Source organism: Morone saxatilis, unplaced genomic scaffold (assembly GCF_004916995.1).
Source record: "Morone saxatilis isolate NCDOM2014 unplaced genomic scaffold, NCSU_SB_2.0 Contig12, whole genome shotgun sequence".
Classification (NCBI taxonomy): Eukaryota; Metazoa; Chordata; class Actinopteri; family Moronidae; genus Morone; species Morone saxatilis.
In genome coordinates this window covers 21037751-21052645 of record NW_023339674.1, presented here as the reverse complement: position 1 = coordinate 21052645, position 14895 = coordinate 21037751, and the positions used below count along the sequence as shown (strand labels likewise).

Sequence of the window (14895 nt, the reverse complement as noted above, 5' to 3'; positions counted from 1 at the left end):
GACTGTCATTGATTTGTTAGGTTCCAGGGAGTTATACACCTTAGTTTTGACTTGTTCTTGTTTTTGTGTTGCTGTTCTGTCTTGGCCAGGACTCCCTTGAAAAAGAGATTTTAATCTCAATGGGACCTTTCCTGGTTAAATAAAGGTTAAATAAAAAATAAAAAAAGTTTGGTTAACTCATCATGAGGACTACAACTCTGCTTTGTATAATGTATAATGTATGATCTGTGGCTCTGGAGGAGCTTTATAAAGTCTGAAAAACAACATTAATAATGTCATTACAGTTATTTCAGCCATAATGAGAGTCAAATTAAAGGACCAGCGTGCAGGATTTAGTGGCATCTAGCTGTGAGATTGCAGATTGCAACCAAGCGCAAAGGAGAAACTAAGGTGGCCGCAAAACTCACAAAAAACAGGAAAGACCTTTCTAAAGTCAGTGTTTGGTTTGTCCACTCTGGGCTACTGTAGGAACATGGCGGTATAACATGGCGGCCTCCGTAGAAGAGGACCTGTTCCCTAAAAATGGCTCATTCTAACGTAACAAAAACTCGATTCTTAATTTGAGGTGATTATTATATTATACTATACAATAATTATGTATTATATATTACATTCCATTTGTGCCAATAGATCCTCCTGAATCTTATACACTGGACCTATAAATTATGCTTAGTGGTTGAATACTGGGAAATGTAGGATCTCGTGTTTATGGAGCTTGACCCGCATGAGGCACAAACAAATCAGAATAAAGAAATTTTTTTGACATTTATTTTGATAATGACAGTGGAGAGACTGAATATCCTTTTCTTTGATTTTGACCATTCTCTTGTCAGTCCCCCAAATGTAGGGATTGAAACACTACATTGCAACGCTTCAAAATTAAATGTTTATTTTATATAGATGTGCATTAAACTTAAAAAATTAAATATCACTTGAAAAATAATGTATAAAACAATGTATGTTCTAAATCCAAAATATATTCCTGCTGCCTTTCATTCTATAGAAGGTTGCTCCAGCTTGTATACACTTCACCAAGAAACGTCATGAAGAGAACAGAAACAACTCTTCCTTACAGTGTGGAGCGTCACGTTGAGATTCTCCACTGATCCTCGGCACGGTATCACCACCCGCTCTCCCTCGCGGATGAACACCACCTCATATTCTTTCTCAGACGGCACAAACGGCACCTTGGAATCTAAAATCAGATGCACAGACATCGGAAAAGTGTTTGACGAAAGTTAAAGTGAAATGAACACAACACTGACAAAAACATAGCAAGGAGGTCAGAGTGGAACTGGCTGCCCTTGAATTATTATTGGTCATCTCAAATTATTTTGTACATAACAGGGTGTTTGAATAAACACATTGCATTAAAAGTAAAACTGTGTATCTTTTGTGTGGCCTTCAGTGGCCGCGGCAACATGAGGTACACTGTAGTTCCACTATAATTAACTTTGAATGATCCTGATTAGGAAAGACACTTCTAACCACACTGTACTCTAGGTTTGCTAAACAAATGTATAACTTTTTACAGTATTTCTGGTTAAAATGTTGACAGTGACACTATTTGCAGTAATATGATCCAACCCTTTAATAAAATGTCTCCTGCCAGACATCAGTGAGTGTCTCTGACCTGAGAGTGGGTTTGTGATCCATAGTGTTGTATAGCCTAGATCAACAAATACCTTTCCTAACTGTCCAGTGACTATTTGCCAAAGCATATTTGTCATAAAAGTCTTCTGTATATCACAGCATGACAACAAAACACAGCAAAATAAGATAAAAGTGAGTTATACCATGCACAAACACATAAGCCACTGCTGAAGTCTTGCCATCCTCCACTTTCAGGTCTTTGTAAGAGCACTGGTACTGTCCAGTTTCATTGACAGTTGCATTGGAGATCCGCAGTGTTGTGCAGAAGAGTCCTGATCCACTGCAGTCACTGGTGGAAAAGCGAGTGCTTGTAGGAGGGGTCGTCCACCTCAGATACTGGCGACCTCTGCCGGGTCGATGGAGAGAGGGTTGAAAATATTGTATTTGAACACTGCGCATGTATGGGTCAAAAGATGGATTGAATTCAGTATATTTATATGTACCTGCATGTTAGTTCCACGTTGTCAGATTTGTTCATCCTGTGGACGCCATGGATGTTCAGCGTTGGTGGATCGGGCATAAACCGCAGTTCAATGGCTGCAGGGATCAACAATGCACGTCAATCACAGCAAAGACCGACAACTAACACAATCAGCAGTGATGACGTCAACCTGTAAGGCCCTAACAAATAGTAGCTACATAGATGAGTCAGAGGTCGCGCCACTATGGTTTCTGAAAACACACGATATGGGCCTTAAAAATGTTTTAATGGAAATTAAATCAGGTCAAAAGGTAGAAACTAAAAGTAAAATACAGAAAAGAATTTGTAACTGGCTCCCTGGGCCGTTTTTTTCCACTGTTGCAGAAAATGGCGGCGCTGTGCCAAAACAGGAAGTAGGGGAAGATGGGGCCTAGTCAGGCTCAATAGCCCAGCACAGTGTGGCCTAGGTGGGGTTCCTGTTTCTGAGGATACACGCTGCCCACCACCTCCCTGTGAGGCCCTAAAGCACATATTCTATTGTATGGAAAAAACACGTTAGGCTGACCAAGTTGGCAATCTACAAATCTGACCTGTGAATTAACATGCCAGTGCTTATTCTTAATATAAACTGAGATTAAAAAAGTGGTTGAAACTACTTCTTTTTGAAAAAAGAGTACATTTCCCTGCTTCCATACTCCTTACTTTTATCAACATATCTCTTTGTGCCTGTATGAGAGATTAACACACACACACGCAATAGTTTTTCATAAACTTTTTTTAAATGTATCCACCACTAAAGTATTTAGCAAGCCCATGTATGTCCATCCTCAAAGTCACAATGGACATTAAATTGACAGAGGAATAAAAATAATCTGGCAGAATATATCATTGTCTACAAACCTCTATTACAAAACTCTTCTATTTAACCAAAGTCAGTATAGTATTACAGTACAGGCAGAAGACCTGATGAGTATTTAATTATTTCTCTTACCAGCAACACAAAGGATTTCCAGCATAATCCCAAACAGTGGAATGACGGAGACTGCCCGAGCCATCATCCAACAGAAGACATAGGCAGACTCCTCATGAACATCCAATTAAAAAACTTCAGTGCAGTAATAACAATCCTACAGGCTCCTTGCTAATCCATTGATTTCTGAGTCTTTAAATTCCACTCCAAAGAAAAGTCTGTGACAGTCATGAAAACCAGCAGCAGTGGACAGTGTTCAGCTGAGTGTAAAGTGCGACTGTGAGTGTGTGTGTGTCTATGTGTGTCCCCATGGAGCTGAAGCTGAGGATGGAGAGACACACTTCAGCTGAGCTGAGCAGCCTTCAGGGGAGGAGCTTCCCCGTCCTACTGGAACTAAAAACTACCACATGAGAGAGACTGCTGGACTTGTTGCTGGTTGTTGGAAGGACAAACACTGAACTTTGATCAGAGTTTGTGAGGGAAACTTTTGGTTTAAATGTTCAAGTGAAAGCTAATATCCCCTATAGAGTTGTAAATATGCTAGTCTACATATTAGACAGCACCTTTATCATTATCATACCTAATATACCTAGTATACTAAACTGAAATCCTTATCAGTGGAAGAAGTACTATTATGATTATTTATGGATGTTAAAATAGCAACAGCATAGTATAGAAATACTTTGTTTCATAGTTTTACTCAAGTAAAAGTACAAATGTATTAGCATCTAATTATACTTAATGTACCAAAAGCACAAATATTGATTATGCAGAATGGCAGATTTTATAATCATTTATATGAATAAATTGTGGGACTGATTTTAGCTACTTTACATGCTGCCGGGTAGTTTAATTTCATAATTGTATTATTTTAATCATTTGATTATATTTTGTATTATTAAGTAACAAGTAACTAAAGCTTTAAAATAAATGTAGGGAGGTGAACCATACAATTTTCCCACGGAAGTGTAAGTAGTCACTATATGCATACAATGTTAATACTCAAGTAAGGTACAATTGGGCCTACCTCAAAACTGTAATTAAGTATACAGCACTTGAGTAAATTTAATAAGTTACTTTCCATCATTGGTAATTATTAACACTAATTAATACTAAGGTATTATTATAGTATATGTATTGCTGGATCACTGTAATGTTTAAAATGTGTATGATGTTCTCTGTGTCTAAGAAAAAGAAACAATTGAGCACTTCGGTTGGTGATCCATTTAGTTGATTTCAATTCCATTATCTCTGTTTTTGGTCTTCACCGACCCCAGAGGAAAATATCTGGCTCTTTAGCTGCTAAATGTTTTATTGTGTTCACCAGCTAGTTGCAAACTGTGTCTGTCTGCTGGGTTTGTACCACACAGTAATTTTTTGAGCTTTCTGTTGCAGAAAACAGCTGCCTGCTGCGGCCAAAGGCAACACTGATAACAAGAGTGGTGATAATGAACCAAAACAGTTGTGTTCGTTGTAGTTTCAGACTATGAAAAAATAAATGTGAACCTCAAGGTTTGTAGCTCAGTTAATTACAACCTTATTTTTAGTTAAACCTAAGAATTTGTGTGCATACCACTTCGCAAATAGAAAACTGATGAGACCATGTCTGATAGATGATGTTTTTACAAGAATAAAAAATTGCTGTCAACCTGATGAATGTACCTGATGAGAAGGGGGAAGTTTGTGTTTTGATCGCTGGCATGGATTCAGGATGGTTCAGGGAGATGATGGGGTTGTATGTTACGTGCTATATCCACATGTTTCCTGGCCTGGTCACTTCTACAGGGACTCCCTGCCTGCAAAACCGCCTATCCTCCTCCTAGCCAACGCTTCCTGGAGGGCGCTCCACACCAAATGCACCTCTGGAAAGAAAGAAAAAGATTTTCCATTTTTTTCTGTCTGCTTTTGTTTTGCACATTGAACATGAGGATGATTGCTTTGAACTCTGGCCCACTCAAAGACAAACATAAAAGAGGATTTCTAGAAAATTTGAGGTTGTGTGGAACATAATACTTTAAATTCAATTGCAACACACTTTTAATACTTTTATTATATTTTAGAAGTTGTTTTCAAATGTGATTGTATTGCAAATATTGTTTTTGAGTAGAATTAGAGTTTTTATTTTTACTGCTAGGAAAAGTTGCTCTCTGCACACCCAATTCAAAAACAATGTTTACATTAAAATCACATTTCAAAACAACTCCTATTCAAAAGTCTTCACAAGCAAACAGCTCTGAATTGTCTTGGCACTGTTCGTGTTTATGGTCTGAGATCACAAGAGGCATTTCAAAGGTCAGTGTCCCACAATTCAATACCAAAAGAATGGGCACGAAGCATTCAGGCACTCAGAGGGATGTGGAGAGCGAGAGAGGGTGAGGGGGAGAGTGTTTGTGTGTGCATTGTGGTGATTTACGCAGAAAAGAGAGCACAGTGCAGGAGAAGTATACACAACTAAATTGAAACAATAGGAAACATGACTGATGATATAGATTAGTTAAGTTAAAATGAATAAATTCACTTCATGAATACCCAGATTGGAACATACTGCCACATCATAGTCATGCTAACACACCAACTACATTTTTAGAGGACATAATTATAGCTCAGCAGCCTGCCTATAGCCACTACATGATTTAATACAACCAATAAATTTAATAAAAAGCAGACAATGAGTGTTGCACCTCAAAATATGAAATAAAACGTGTTAAATGTTAAATCAATAATATGTATTTCAATTTTGATAATAAAGTTACCAAATTACCAAACAGTTACTGTTAATATGGTTAGTGCAGCTTCACAAACGTGTCAGACTGGTTGCTTTTATTCCTGTCTTCATTTCTAATCACTAGAAATCAAACAGTTTTCAGCATGCTGGTCACAGACAGGCTACAGACAGGAAATACAGGCGCTGGTTAGCTTAGGCACAGTTTGATGAGAGGATCAATGCACTAAAATAATATAATATAATAATAATAATAAATAGGATAGAAATAGTCCAACACATGACCCTACAATTAAAGATATTATTAGTGAGATATAGTGTGTTAATCAGTGAGCTCTAAAGGTGTAAGTGGGCCATTTCTTCAGCTCGTTCCCCAGCTTCAAATCCATAAGCTAACCTAACAAGGCTCCATCTTGAAGGTAACGATCTTCTCATCTAACTCAATGAGTAAAGGTGTGTTTGTGTGTAGATTGACACCTGAAAATGTGGGCATCCCCCACCAAAATCTGCCCCCCAATATACAGTAGAAAATATGTTAAATATGGTCTCCCTTTTTGAACCCTGTCGTGTTATTTCTTGTTTATTAATTTAATTTATCCATTTATTAAGGAAAATATACCACCTAGAAGCCACCTAAAAGAAGGCCCACGTAAAAAAATCTAAATAAGTTTAAGTGTACACTATATTTAGGATATTTTAACTGGTTTACCTTGCAATTAGACAGCTCTTTCCAATGAAGAAACAGGCAATTTGAAAGTTAGTTAACACGTTATTTGTCATCCGAACTAACCCTTTAAAACACCAAAGTTACACAATAACATAAACAAACAATTCACAGACCGTCCCTTTAAACATGAAATCAAAGACCCCTAACGTTTTTTTAGGAGCAATACAGATACAGATTATTATAAATCAAGGAAACTGTTAACCAATATTTGGACCGATATACATTTGCAGTAAAAATGAAAATCTAGTGGTGGAGTGTAACTAAGTACGGTACTGAAGTACAATTTTGAGGCACTTGTACTTGATTATTTTCATTTCCCAGTCTGCGGCACAACAACCTTGAGTCCTGGCTATTACTCACGATGTGTAACAGATCCTGTTATGAGCAGGACACTGAATGATGACTACAGGATTGGATTGGAAAAATACTGAATATTTGTCAGTCCCTAATCAAATGATCAATGTAGTCTTCAAATGTATGTTGTAAATGTGCCAATTTTCATCTAGAAATAACACAGAATTGTGGTAAATGCACTTGGTATTTTTATATATATTCATATACCATGATTACACCCTTACCTGAAAGCATCAATATTGTGATAAAAATGTACTTTGGTCAGAGTCTCTAGCTGTGCTGTGTGCGGATCAGAGTTGCAAATGTAAATAGGGAAAAGCTATTTAATGCTTTGTACGCAAACAACAGGATCTTTAAATTCACACTGTCACATATTTTAATGTAGTTCCTGCTTTTCTCCAGCACGGTCTCTGAGTTTTGTTATAGGAACACTAAAACATGGAGGTTTTGCCAGAATACGCTCCAGTGTGTAAGAAATGAAGCTGAAAGAGTGTCAACAGTCTCTCTGTCTCGTTTGTCCTATATCAAAACCTTCCCTTCGATATTTTGGATTTCTTTTCCTCGGATTGTGTTTGAATCTGTAAATACTGATCTTCTGCCACACAAATCTTGTTTTTATAGTGCCCACGGTGCACCAGCTTGACTGCAATCTTCAGGGGGCCCAGTGAGGGTCCAGTTGGCACAGTGAAAAAGAGGAGCACACTGAGGACAGGGGAGGGAGTGAAACAGGAAACAGTCCACACTTCCTCAGACAGGATACAGTGCTCCTCTAAGAGGCATCCTGAACTCTAATGCCTTAAAGGCCTCTAACACAAACACACTTCTTTTCCTTTGGCACATTACTGCATTGTGGAGAGGGGGAACATGCACACGACTTGTGAAACTGTGAGAAGAAAACTCAGCAAAACTGGGCATGAGTGAAGCACCAGGGCCACGAGGTCAGACATCATGTTTGGTAACACTGTCCTGAAGATCAAAGTGTGATGAAGGTTTTGATTCCAGAGATTTGCTTTGAACAATAAAACACAAACATCCACTCCATCTCAGAGGGAAATGTTGTTCTTTTTACTACACGTGTCTGTAGTGAACAGGATGCAGTGCAGATAAAGAGTTTACATACAAAACTACGAAAATAAGAATCGTAGTGCAGGTCCTCTTCTACGGAGGCCGCCATGTTGTACTGCCATGTTTCTACAGTAGCCAAGAACAGACAAATCATACACTGGTTCTAGACAGGGTATTTCGCATTTATAGTTTAAGGAGTTTCATGGCCACCATAGTTTCTCCTACATGCTTGGAATTCAAGTTGTATTCAAATGGTTGCAATCTGCAACTTTACCACTATGCCACACACCACCTACACACTGGTTCTTTGAGTAAAGATACTTGGAACCAGTGTCAGAATGTAACTAAGTACAAGTATAAGCTACATCTACTAAGTTCTGTACTTATAAGTACAAATTCGAGGTGCTGGTACTGGTACTTTACAGGCCTACTTCTACTTCTACTACTACATCACAGAGGCAGTGGACAGTTTTAGTGACTAGTTACTTTTCAGATAACAATTCTTTAAATGTTTTCTGTCCAGTGAAAACCATGTGTTTCCAAATTTGGTGATTGTGATTTCAAGAAACTGAAGTATGTGTTCCTTTATGGGCTGTGAAAACATCCTATATAAGGATTTTTACTTGTAGTGCAGTATTTTCACTACGTTGTATTGTTACAAATAAAGGATCTGAAGACTTCTTCCATCACTGCTGCTTGTAACAGAGTATTTCTACATTGTGGTTCTGCGTCATGCAAGTAAAGAATCTTAATTAGAGATGAAACGATTAGGCAATTAATTGATTAGTTGGACATTTGATTGAAAGAAAATCAACCACACTTTTTTATTTTTGGGCTTTTAATGACTTTAATCGACAGTGACAGCTGAAGCTATTAATTTAGAAAAAAAAACGACAGGTTAATCGACAATAGTATTTGCAGCTATAATCTAAATACTTATTCCACTACTGCATTTAACGTTGTATGTTCAAAGTCAACCGGATGCAGGTTTAGAGCCACACATGGACACAAACCTTTTGTTAGATGAATAACTTCAAAGGTATTACATAAAACAACAGCTCTTTCATTTATTACGCTCAGTTTCATAAAGTGTTAATAGTCTGAAAGTAACTGATCACCCTTACCTGTGGAAATTCATTGAATCTGACTGGAGGGTCCATGCTTTCATTTTGGCTCCACTTGTTATGTGATGAGATTCAAGTGCTGCCACCTGCTGTATGCTGTCATTTCCCAACATTGTTCACTGTTATTTTACTCTGAATGCAAAGATAAAAGATGTTCTAATGGACACTGAGTTTAACATATTTCACACAATTTCCTGACGAACTAATAAATGATTACGATTAAATAATGTATTGTTAATAATTAGATTTACCGCATTCACTCATTTTATCCGGAACTGTTTCCCGACGGTCTCTTTTCTGTGTCGCACAAAACAATGTCCACAACCCGCGGAGCTGGAAGAGGATGTGGAGCTCGGTCGGCTGTAGCTTTGCTGATGTTTTGTGGGCTTTTCTGGCGTTGTGTTTCCTTGTAGCTTACTGCGTTCACAAAATCTCATCACAGCTGCCCAAAAAATACGAAACATGTCGTATTTACGTTTTATTTCAGGATCTTATTCGGTACGGAAAAACCAAACAAACCCTCAGACGAGACGACTGGCTGCGTGTGTTTGACGTCCCAAAAAGGTCATTGTTACGTAGGAAACAACTTAGCCAACGTGGAGAGCTATTAAATAATGTATTTATAAGTTTAATTTATACGTTTGTAATGTGTTCAACTGGAGTTTTAGGGGTTTCTTTCATTGTTAGCTTCCTAAAAGCTTAAATGTTTGGATGCTACACACACAAATAGTAACTTGTGCTCCTTTTTTTTCGACTTCCAGGTGGTTCTGGCACTTCTATGCCATCTCTGTAGGCTGGAATGCTCTTCTTCTGGTCTTGTACCTGAACCTCACATTCCGGCATCAGTCCTACCCACCATGGCTCATTGGGTCGTTAGACATTTTGACAGGTTTACCAAGCACTGACAGTCAAGGTAGGCTGACAGTCCAACACTGTGTCTAAAGCTTGTGTTCTCCTGTTTGATTGACGCTGGTATTCACCCTGTCTGTAGTCCCACAGCTGTCCACTGTGCTGGTGCTGCTGCTGCTCTGTGTCCACTCCCTCAGGAGGCTGCTGGAGTGCCTGTTTGTCAGTGTTTTCTCTGATGGAGCCCTACATTTAGTGCAGTATGTGTTCGGTCTGGGGTATTACGTTACAATGGGATTGACGGTGCTCTGCTCGGATCGTCTGGGAAAAGGTTAAACTCAAATCAGTCCTCTCTACATCTACTGGTCACTGGTTTTGCTTTGTGGTGCTGATGTTTGTGCTTTTCTTTTTAGGGACTGGAACTCTCCTCTCTCAGCTGGACTGGATTCATGTCGCTGGAATCGCACTTTTCGTTGTGGCCTCTCTAATGCAGCATCAGTCCATGGTCCTGCTGGCCAGGCTTCGCACTGGGAAGTCAGGTAAGCTTGATAAGTAAGATGGTAAGATGATTTATACTTAACTGCTGACCATTTGCTAAACAAATCAGATTGCAGAACAGTGTGATTATGATAAGAAATCCATCACGTGAACATCATATTTGCTTTTATTGTATAATGTAATAAACAACACACTCTCAGTGTAACCATGTGAATAGTATACAATAGTAAACCACTGATCTATCAGTTAGTGGGGGCTGATCTATTTCTGTTGGTTGGTTGTCTTTTGTGGCGTCTCTCAGGAACAGTGGCGACGCTGGCTCACAGAGTGCCAGTGGGAGGCTGGTTCGAACTGGTGTCCTGCCCGCATTACTTTGCTGAGCTGCTGATCTACGTTTCACTGAGCTTGGTTTTTGGAGGCCTGTCTCTCACCTGGTGGCTTGTTGTCCTTTATGTGCTCTTCAACCAGGCACTGGCAGCACAGCTTTGTCATGAACTTTATATTAGCAAATATGAGTCTTACCCGAGGCATAGAAAAGCATTTATACCGTTTATAATGTGAATAGTTTGTGTTTGCCTTGCGTATTGGGAACTGTAAAGTCCTAGAAAAATGTTGTCTGAGGACCTGAAGGTGCAGGACTGAAACTTACCTCCCTCTCAGCATTGACTGACAAGCCAACAGGACAACGTTGAAGTTTAGTTGACAGCTCCAAAGTGTGAATGTGAGGCATGGCAGTGCTGCAGAAACACTTTTTCATAGCAAAAGTCTCTCCAGGTGAGAGGTGAGCTGTTTCTTACTGACTGATGTGAATGAATGGGGAAATATATAAAATATATTTAAAATAACCTTGAATCTTGTTTTTGTTATAATAGGTTACATCCATGTAATAATAACACATATTGTTACAGCACACAAACATATCTCATTATAATTCATAAGATAAGCGATGTTGGTTAAGTAAGGATGTTTTAAATGTTTTTTCAATAACGAAAAGATCCTTTCAAAATATAAAAAGAAATTAGCCAAATTGAGGCTTTGACAAAAAAAATTGTTGTTAAAACAAAATAAGTGGGTATGATTTAATAACAATATAAATCTCATACGTATATTGCTACGAGTTATTGTGTTGTAACAGAAACAAATGTATTTCTCATGGTGGTAATACCAATGTCCTGCTGTTCGACAAACATTGGGAAGTTTTTTAATAATAATGATTCTGAACTACAACATTAAATCAAGTTTGTTGGAATTAAATATTGCACTTATAGCCAATAAACTGAGCATGGGAGTGGAGTTCGTTCCATGTTGTACTTCTCTATAAGTATTTATTTTAATCTTTTTGTCTGTATTTTGTGTATATTTGTGTCTACACTAGGACTTGAGGAATCCACTAGATGGTGAAAGCCCTTTGGCCGAAGAAGTGATTAAATAACTGATAATATTATTTAAACTGTGAAGTGTACACAGCATATGCATCCTTGTATTTAAATATTTATTATAAATTAATGACTGCAGATTATTCAGAAGTGGTCATTATGTTCTTGCAGACAGAATAAACATTATGCAAGTTGATAGTACGTTTGCATTTTGAAGCTTATTTACACATTTTTAGCCTTTTAAATTAGTTCATTTTTATAACTTGTAGTGTCAAACAACCTATCATGATAACGTGGTAGTTTTATTTCCCCTTGTGTGTCTTTAACTCTATTTGCATTAAGTCGTTACTGACAAGAACACTGTCCAATCACCGAGCTGTATTTTGTGTACGTCATCCCACAAGGTCGCGTCACTCCTTCAACGGTCCAATCATCTTTCTGCTCCGGTCGTAAACGCGGCAGCAAGATTCTAACTTCCGCCCTGAGTTGAGTCGGTCGGTCTGATCGTGACGTGTATCGCCGAAGTGTCGCTCAGATTGTGTAGGTTGCTAATATGAAGTTAGCCAGCTCAGTTAGCCGATGATATTAAGTGATTCGCGACAGCAACAATAAAGCGCAAACTGTGTGTGGTGAGTGTTTAGAAAGCAATAATGCCTCTCATGGTCGGCGGAGGAGACGGACGGGCTGATAGAAATGTGATGTGTGTCTTGTTTCCGCTCGCCGCCGTGTTTTTGTTGTCGGTCGGAGTTGCTGCTGTTCCAGAGGAGCACAAAGCCGCTGTCCAGGAGCAGCCCCCACAAGAGGTAAAAGCTGTAACTTCATTATTACCAGTTAAATCTTTCTATCGTCGTCGGTAGTTGCTGCTGCTTCTTCCTAGCGCCTCCGAGCTAGCCAGCACATGCTAACTGAGACACACATCACATTGTGTTCCGGGTGTAGCTCCAGCGGGTAAAGTTAGTCCTTCATTTGTAAATATCGCTATGAAAGCAAATATTTAAAGGAAAGTAAAGATAAGGTAGACGCCATAGGGGTGTTAGCATGAGAGGACCGAGTTAAGGGTTTTGCCGCCACCAGTTTTGTTGACATTTCCAGTAATGTTCTCAGAGCATGCGGCCCGAATATCAAGCCAGCCAGGACGGACGTGTAGGCTCGACTGATTAGAAACAGTGTGTCTGAGCCGACTGTCACTGTGTGCTGCTGGGTGTCTTTTCTCTGCAGAAAGCCGCAAGTGCCCATCCCGTGGGCCCAGTCATTTCTGAAGATGAGTCCAACAAAGGGAACATGGGTTTCATCCACGCCTTTGTGGCCTCTATCTCTGTCATCATCGTCTCTGAGTTGGGAGACAAGACCTTCTTCATTGCAGCCATCATGGCCATGCGTTACAACCGCCTCACCGTGCTGGCAGGTGCTATGCTGGCTCTGGGACTCATGACTTGTCTTTCTGGTTAGTAGAGGCAGATATTTTGTATATTTTTGCATGTATTTGTAAATATAGTTATCCTCAGTCTCTTGCTTTGGAATAATGAAGTCATTATTGTGTCCACCCCCCAGTGCTGTTTGGCTATGCCACCACCATCATCCCTAGAATCTACACATACTATGTGTCCACCGCTCTGTTTGCCATCTTTGGTTTACGGATGCTGAGAGAGGGGCTGAGGATGAGTCCAGATGAAGGCCAGGAGGAGCTGGAGGAGGTGCAGGCAGAGATCAAGAAGAAGGATGAAGAGGTAAGCCAACTTTGTACTTAACTCCCAAACAGATCAAGTAGTACAGCCTCAGGTTGACTCAGAGTCAGAATGAATAAGTAGACGTACATAATTTATATAAGCACTATGGGTACTGTTCCTGACTGGTAGCATCGTTTTACTCACTAACTCCCAAATGGTTCACGTTACTTTTTTACCGTGAAACCTCTGTCACAGTGTTGCTGCTTCTCAGAAGAAGATAATGTATTTAAACATGCAAGGAGGAAATACTGACACAGATACATCTCATGTGCCAGTCTGATGGGAATTTAAATGAATCCAAATCCTACTCCTCTTACCCAAGGCATTTTAAAACTTTGGAGTTGTGTTGAAGCCATTTTTATCACAAGACTGCACAGGAACATCAGAGGTTTTACTATTTAGGCTGATATGGATTAAAGGGAAGTTTCCCAACAGGATCTGCCTTACATGTCATGACCTGCCCAACTGATCTGCTGTCATAAATGTGTCTCATTATCTTGGGTATTCCTACCTGTTAATAGGTGGACCCGTCTCTGTACCTTGTACTGTAAAGTAAATAAACTCTTGACATTTTTGTGGCTAGTGGCAGGAACTGTATGTTGTGAGTAAAACATAACAGTTATGAAATTACTGCTATATTTCTATATTTAAGTACAGCATTACATCCAGCTTTTAGTAAAATCACTTTATCCTCTGTTGCAGCTCCAGCGGTCCAAGCTGGTTAATGGCACTCCAGATGTGGAAGCTGGATCAGGGACTACCGCTCCTCAGGGAAAGTGGCACAGCCTTGTCTCGCCAATCTTTATCCAAGCCTTCACCCTCACCTTCCTGGCAGAGTGGGGGGACCGCTCGCAGCTGACCACTATTATTCTAGCTGCCCGGGAGGTTTGTTGCATTTGCTCTACTGCACATGGCTGTGTGTTTTTAAGACCTTACAGTGCATGGATTGTCTGACTTGTTAGAGTGGGTGGCCCCAGTGCAAAAGAAATCCTTTGTTTATCTTTTTAAGACTGCTGTGTTGATACACAGTTGATTAAATATTCAGTACAGGTAGCGTATAATTTTCTATAACATCAACATGAAAGGCACTTCTATTAAATTCCCAGGATCCATTTGGGGTTGCAGTCGGTGGTACCCTTGGACACTGCTTGTGTACAGGACTGGCTGTGATAGGAGGGAGAATGATCGCGCAGAAAATATCTGTCAGAACAGGTGAGATCTTTTTTTTTTTTTTTTTTGTTGTTTAAAATCAGATTTGTTGAATGTATTTTCACAAGTACAGTTCATTCTTAAAATGTACCACGCTCTAATTATATCTGTTGAAGAAACAATTGGCTTTAAAGCCAAGTGGATCTCATTCTTGGATTTAGGAATAAAGTCTTGAAGCTTTGGAAAATCTTAATTTCAACTTT

General features: G+C 39.3%; 3 protein-coding genes across 4 annotated transcripts in view; 2 read left to right on the top strand and 1 right to left on the bottom strand.

Annotated features, from left to right (window-relative positions):
* The window catches only part of kdr (kinase insert domain receptor (a type III receptor tyrosine kinase)), an 18234-nt gene extending 14867 nt beyond the window's left edge, over window positions 1-3367 (bottom strand). The window contains exons 1-4 of the mRNA XM_035653675.1: window positions 3066-3367; window positions 2097-2190; window positions 1797-1999; window positions 1074-1195 (exon numbers count right to left, since the gene is read on the bottom strand). Of these exons, the coding sequence (XP_035509568.1) occupies window positions 1074-1195; window positions 1797-1999; window positions 2097-2190; window positions 3066-3132 (486 nt within the window). The 5' untranslated portion in view covers window positions 3133-3367. The remainder of the gene's footprint in view (window positions 1-1073; window positions 1196-1796; window positions 2000-2096; window positions 2191-3065) is intronic.
* Window positions 3368-9333: 5966 nt separating this feature from the next.
* srd5a3 (steroid 5 alpha-reductase 3) lies at window positions 9334-11851 on the top strand. The gene is made up of 5 exons (XM_035654128.1): window positions 9334-9600; window positions 9798-9949; window positions 10028-10213; window positions 10296-10421; window positions 10682-11851. The coding sequence occupies exons 1-5, from the start codon at window positions 9380-9382 to the stop codon at window positions 10939-10941; spliced, it is 945 nt and encodes a 314-aa protein (XP_035510021.1). The 5' UTR covers window positions 9334-9379; the 3' UTR covers window positions 10942-11851.
* A 373-nt stretch (window positions 11852-12224) lies between these two features.
* The window catches only part of tmem165 (transmembrane protein 165), a 5653-nt gene continuing 2982 nt past the window's right edge, over window positions 12225-14895 (top strand). Inside the window, exons 1-5 of one of the 2 annotated variants that reach the window (XM_035652693.1) lie at window positions 12225-12559; window positions 12975-13200; window positions 13308-13483; window positions 14186-14368; window positions 14590-14695. In XM_035652693.1, coding sequence (XP_035508586.1) covers window positions 12407-12559; window positions 12975-13200; window positions 13308-13483; window positions 14186-14368; window positions 14590-14695 — 844 coding nt within the window. In that variant the 5' untranslated portion in view covers window positions 12225-12406. The remainder of the gene's footprint in view (window positions 12560-12974; window positions 13201-13307; window positions 13484-14185; window positions 14369-14589; window positions 14696-14895) is intronic. The other variant, XM_035652692.1, reaches the window with a different exon arrangement.

Coding starts and splice junctions, on each gene's coding strand:
- srd5a3 (XM_035654128.1), top strand. CDS start 9,380: ATGTGGAGCTCGGTCGGCTGTAGCTTTGCTGATGTTTTGTGGGCTTTT. Junction 9,601..9,797: donor GTGTTTGACGTCCCAAAAAG/GTCATTGTTACG, acceptor TTCGACTTCCAG/GTGGTTCTGGCACTTCTATG. Junction 10,214..10,295: donor CTCGGATCGTCTGGGAAAAG/GTTAAACTCAAA, acceptor TTTTCTTTTTAG/GGACTGGAACTCTCCTCTCT.